This window comes from Protomyctophum parallelum, assembly GCF_964188405.1.
Source record: "Protomyctophum parallelum genome assembly, chromosome: 2".
Lineage (NCBI taxonomy): Eukaryota > Metazoa > Chordata > Actinopteri > Myctophiformes > Myctophidae > Protomyctophum > Protomyctophum parallelum.
This window is the reverse complement of record NC_139699.1, coordinates 29,318,925-29,325,157: the sequence shown is the minus strand read 5'-3', so window position 1 is coordinate 29,325,157 and position 6,233 is coordinate 29,318,925. Positions and strand designations below refer to the sequence as shown.

Below are 6,233 nucleotides of genomic sequence, written 5' to 3'. Positions count from 1 at the left end.
GTCTTTGCTGTGATAAACTAACCACATACATAGAATAAATGCCTTTGATATAATTGTTCTTGTGTTTGACACCATTAAGATGATGTCATGGCAGTTTCACATTGCGTCGCTATTACGACCAGATACATTAATAATAATAATAATAAAACTTTATTTGTATAGCACCTTTCATGACATGAAATGCAGCTCAAAGTGCTTTACAGAGCAATGGAGAAAAAAAAGAAAAGCAAGGCAACGACAAAAAACAAGCAGTAATGCAATACAGTGAGGACAAAAAATAAAAGATTGATTAAAAGCAATGTTGTAGAAGTGGGTCTTGAGCTGTGCTTTAACATTTTTACAGAGGCTGCCTGACGAAGGTACAGTGGGAGCTTGTTCCATGCCGTAGGCCCGTAGAAGCAAAAAGCTGCTTCCCCGTATTTTTGAGTTGCCATTTTTTTAGGCAAAGCAAGCAGGCCAGCAGTGGAAGACCTTAGGGGGCGGTTTGGGACATATTTAGGCAGGCAGTCATGTAGGTAGGAAGGTGCGAGACCATTGAGAGCTTTATACACAAGTAAAATAATTTTAAAATCAATCCTAAAAACAACCGGAAGCCAGATTAAAGTGGTAGTATTTGCGGATACATCTAGAGTGGGCACCTGAGAAGTCTGTAATGTGAAATTGCTTATTTAATTTGTTGTGCTGGTGCAACAACACACGCACTAGGCGAAAGACCCTCACCGCTTGTGTCCTGTGCCCAGGGCTGGACGCACTCGGACCCCCAGTCCGAGCGGGAGGACCTGGTGTACTACGAGCACAAGCCGCCCACCAAACCGCTGGTGGTGGCAGGAGGGGACAAGGACCCCAAGGAGCACCCGGAGGAGCGGGCAGAGAAGGGCGGGGTGATGCGTCACATGGACAATCCGCTGGACATTGCTGTGACGCGCCTGGCCGATCTGGAGCGCAACGTCGAGCGCAGGTACCTGAGGAGTCCCTTAGGTACCACCATACAGATCAGGCTGGATAATGTGGGTACGGTCACTGTCCCCGCCCCCGCCCCGTCCACTAGTGCTGACAGGGAAGGGTAGGTCATCTCTCCAACCAATGTCCCCCCCACCCTACCCCTGCACTAAAAAAAAAAAAAAAAAAAAAACATCTCTCTCTTTCTCTCTCTGTGTGCTTTGTTCCCCCCCACACACTATTTTAAAAAACTACTTTAAGGCTGCCTTTATTCATTTTTTTCCTTCTAACGACCCCCCCCCCCCCCCCACACACACACACACACACAAACACTCACACACACACACGCACACACGCACACACACACACACACACACACACGCACACGCACGCACACACGCACACACACACACACACACACACACACACACACACACACACACACACACACACACACACACACACACACACACGCACACACGCACACACACACACACACACACACACACACACACACACACACACACACACACACACACACACACACACTCTTTGGTGTTGAGTTCAGTAACATTTAACTGTTTTTGTTGTTCTTCCTGCAGCCGTCTGCATGGTTGTTGTTGCATCTGTGAACTTAATTAAGGGCATATTCATGATTCTCGCCCTGTACTCTCATCGAGTTCCACACTCTCTCACTTTCTGCATGGGTGTCCCTTTTACGTGCGTGGCGGTTTCAGTGTGTACCCGTCCCCCCTAATGCCCTGCAACCCGACCCCTCAAAAATCGTCATGCCTGTCTCCTCACGGCTGGAGCTATCTGTGGTCTGCTGTCTTGCTGACGGCTAGTTTGACTGATAGTGTGTGTGTGTGTGTGTGTGTGTGTGTGTGTGTGTGTGTGTGTGTGTGTGTGTGTGTGTGTGTGTGTGTGTGTGTGTGTGTGTGTGTGTGTGTGTGCACGCGTGCGTGCGTGCGTGTGGACTGTGGGTACTGGTGCGTACTCCCTGTGTGTCCCCCAGCCTCTCCTTCTGATCCCTCACTGTGTGTTCTCTCCCAGGGGTGAGGAGGAGGTGGCCCATGGTATGAAAGTGTGGAGGAAGGCCCTGACTGAAGTGCGCAGTGCTGCCCAGCTGGCCATGTGTATCCAGCAGCTACAGAAGTCCATCGCATGGGAGAGGTCCATCATGAAAGTGGTGAGCAGAGAATAGAAAATAATGACAACCATCATGGGTTTTTGCCCCCTCTTAAAAGCAGTGTTTCTCAAACATTTTTAATTAAAATTAATTAATTTGTATTCTTATTATTATTATTACAATTATTACGGTATTTGGCTGCGGACCCTCATTTGAAAATAATTTGTGCCAGGGACCCCAGAGTAGTAGTTTGTGAAAATCACAATTTATAAAATAGCAGATCTATAAGCTCATTTCAACATATTACTACTTTTTGATGCTACTGTATATGAACTAATTCTGCTGAATAGATTCCACACATATTTGAGATAATTGAAAGAAACTCAGACCCGCTGCTCAACCAGCAGACTTAAGTATGGCCAATTGGCTTTTCAAGATATTATTTTCCAACAAGAATCGTCAATTAGTATTAATATCTTGGTTCGTGTCTAATAATAAAATTAATGAATATACGTCTCACCATACTTTGTTCTGTAGTACTGTCAGATGTGCAGAAAGGGAGACAACGAGGACCTGCTTCTGCTGTGTGATGGCTGCGACAAAGGCTGCCATACCTATTGTCACAAACCCAAGATCACCACCATCCCTGAAGGAGACTGGTACTGCCCAGCCTGTATATCCAAGGTACCAAGACAGTGGCTTATTCTGTGCCATGTCCGGAACGAAGGCTGGTCATACCTCATATAATCTGATTGACACATATTAGATTATAACACACCATCTGTTCTGGTTTTTATGCAATGCGAAAATATAAATTTCTTACACTCAGCATTGTTTACCGTCCGTAGGCAAGTGGTCCATCTCCCAAAAGCAAAAAACCTCAGAGCAAACCGGTGACACCTAGTGGGGGAGGAGGGGGAGGCAAGAAAGCTGTGGAGGTGAAGAAAAACGGGAAGCAGGGCGGTAACGCGGAGGTGTCAGAGGAGGACTCGGCCAGCGCCAGCAGTACGCCCAAGAAGGGAGCCAATCAGGCCAATAGGAAGAGGAAGCCCGAAGAGAGTTCTCCCATTCCTCCAGCAGCAGCCAATCAGGAGAGCCCTGTGTGCGTTAAACGAGCCAAGACGGCTAGAGACAACAACAGGGACTTGGGCTTGTGCAGGTATGCAGTGGTCATCCTCATACACAAAGTGTTTTGAAATCCGTGTTAGTTATCACTCTTCTACGCAACAATAGTACAATAAGTATGCTAGTATGCTGTTCTTTCTTTCTTACCTTCTGTACAAGAGAAGTCCAACAGACTTTTCCACAAACAAAATTCACACAGCAATGTGTGTGTGTGTGTGTGTGTGTGTGTGTGTGTGTGTGTGTGTGTGTGTGTGTGTGTGTGTGTGTGTGTGTGTGTGTGTGTGTGTGTGCTCGCGCGCGTGCACGCTCTAAAGGGTTCTCTTGGCGGAGTTGGAGCGGCACCAGGATGCATGGCCTTTCCTCACACCTGTCAATCTGAAGTCTGTCCCTGGATACAAGAAGGTCATCAAGAAACCCATGGACTTCTCCACCATACGCGAGAAGCTGGTTAGCAGCCAGTGAGTTCAAGTTGTTTTGGTTCTTGTCCCACTTTGTCATGAATACCTACAGAGGCCACAATTACATTCTGCACATTTACAGTTTACGTTTGCTACGTTGCAGCTGGTTTCTCACAATACATTTGCTCTCCTTTCAGGTATCAAAACTTGGAGACCTTCATTATTGACGTCAACCTGGTCTTTGATAACTGTGAAAAATTCAATGAAGACAATTCAGATATTGGTAGAGCTGGTCATAATATGAGGAAGTTCTTTGAGAAGCGCTGGACGGAGCTTCTGAAGCAAACAAACTAGATCCGTTCGGAGTCTCCCCATACAAACCCATTCTACTTTTCACAACGGAGCACCAGGTATTTTGAAGAATGTGGCTTTGCATCATGGCTGAAGTCGCAAGCCTTGAAATGCATAGAGGACATCATCTAGATAAGAAGAAAGTCACCGCGTACATGGTGCGCTGGTTTTTACAACAGGGATATAAGCCCCAAAGAGTCCCAGAGAAATGGGGTGTCATAGTGCAATACCATTCCCTGTGTCAGAACGCTGCACTGAATGAATCCTCAACTGTCACTGATGAAACTGCGTTAGAATACTTTCCACTACTTGTAAATATCCTTTTTTTTATTTAATCGTATTATAGTGAATGTATTTAATTTTGTAATAATTATTTATGAATCAAAGGTCCACTTCATTTTCTATGAAAAGGAAGAATCAGCTCAACTGCTTTGAATTGAAAAAGGAATGTCTTTGTGTTAGGATTTTCTCCCAAATATGAAACAAAGCCAAGAAAAAAATAAATAAATAAATCACACACACAAAAAAAGACTCAACTGTTTACACTGTTCAGTGCTTTGGTGCATCAGAGGACTGTATTCATCATGTTCAAACTGTAAAACTGCATTTATTGACAGGAATAGCAGCTGGACAGATAGACAATGGTGATTATTGTGTATATACTGTTTATTAATGTCAATATTATGTCTTGTTTGGAACGATGTGTAAAAATTGTTTAAGAATATTAAGATATTGTTTATGCCTTAGAATGATTGTAGCATTCTATTTTAGTGGAACGTGATGGAAACATTATCATAAATATTGTTTGTACAGCATATACGTATCCTCTGCAAACACTGTGGTATCCTTAATCTTGGTAGTGCCTACCCTTCCAACAGGGTGTAGGGGATGTTATCGTTTTATTTAGTTTTCATTTTTATCATGTTCTTTTTATTTTTTTTATATGATTTCAATCCAACAAGGCCTCCAAAGTCGGACAGTGTCACAGTAATCATTCCTTCCCATGCCAGAAAAAAATGAACAAGCATTCAAGTTATGCTTCCCTGATGCATTTCCTCATATCTGCCACAGTACAGAGGACCTAAGGCCATTTGTAACCACTGTGTTGAACCTTGCTGTGTGTTGTGGCCTAATGGAGGCAGCTAGAGTTGTTTTGTACCCAAGTCAAAAGTACTTGAAGTTACTTTATTTAAGATATTGTGGAATAAAAGTATCATTCTTTTGTAGGAGCTTTATTTTTCACTAGTGTGTGGCACGGACCTATTAAAAGGATGTTTTTCAACCTAAATTATGACTTTGTTGCTTTTTCTTTCTGTAAACCTTATGATCTCATTAACAAAATGTGTTAATTTGTTAAATATCTATGCTGCTCTCTCTCTCTCTCTCTCTCTCTCTCTCACTCACTTCAGAAAGAGAAATAAACCTTCCAAGGAAGGGACTGCACACTCAGGGGAGAAAGACTGACAACTTACTGAATCATCAACTTATGTATTAACACAACAGTGATGACATATATATATATATATATATATATATATATATATATATTATTAATAATAAACAAAACCTAGTGTGGCACATCATATTTCATTTGATTGTCATGTGTTTCAGTCCGTTTGTTATGGTGTTTTAGTTCCCTCTGGTGGTCAGAGTGACATACATGCAAGTTGCATAAATTGAGCCAGCTTCTTAGCCAACAGGCTTCTTTTGTTTCAAGTGGGAAATTTGGTATAGTTTTTTGTATTGGCCTAAAATATTGTCTATACACCCACGAATCCACTTTAATTTTACTTGCAAGTTTCACTTGCATATAACAAGGCAAGATTTTCACATTTTCATTATGCCTTATAAAGCATAATTGAAATTTGGACATTTTTTGCCTTATATAGGTTATTAATGTTATGGTCACATAAACCCCTATAAAAAAACTACTTAGGCTACTATTGTAACGTAACGTTTAGCAGTGGCACTGGCACCCCAAGAGTAGAAAAGATTTACGCAGTGCGCTCAGTGCGCTATTTCCAAACGCGCCCATTACGCTCATAGCGTGGAGACCATTTCCTAGGGTGCGCTCGTTTTAGTCATAGTTTTACCCCGCCGAGTACTAACGTCACCTGGCTGATTATGCATGATTAATGTGAATGTCATATTTACCATAATAAATTAATAACACGTTACTACAGTACCTAACCAATAGCCAAGTTACATGATTACATTATAAATATTGTAATAATTTCTTAATCTTTCCTTGAACCTTTATACTGTTTTAACAAACACAAACAGAGGAAAGA

General features: G+C 42.5%; 1 protein-coding gene across 8 annotated transcripts in view; it reads left to right on the top strand.

The window, feature by feature from the left end:
• The window catches only part of LOC310854836 (bromodomain adjacent to zinc finger domain protein 2B-like), a gene marked incomplete at its 3' end in the record, with an annotated part of 100,132 nt that extends 94,908 nt beyond the window's left edge, over positions 1-5,224 (top strand). For 6 of the 8 annotated variants that reach the window (XM_083759545.1, XM_083759546.1, XM_083759543.1 and 3 more), the window contains 6 exons: positions 741-1,063; positions 1,993-2,128; positions 2,606-2,752; positions 2,917-3,227; positions 3,508-3,651; positions 3,789-5,224. In XM_083759545.1, coding sequence (XP_083615671.1) covers positions 741-1,063; positions 1,993-2,128; positions 2,606-2,752; positions 2,917-3,227; positions 3,508-3,651; positions 3,789-3,945 — 1,218 coding nt within the window. The remainder of the gene's footprint in view (positions 1-740; positions 1,064-1,992; positions 2,129-2,605; positions 2,753-2,916; positions 3,228-3,507; positions 3,652-3,788) is intronic. The other 2 variants (XM_083759547.1, XM_083759550.1) reach the window with 2 other exon arrangements.
• Positions 5,225-6,233: the final 1,009 nt, after the last annotated feature.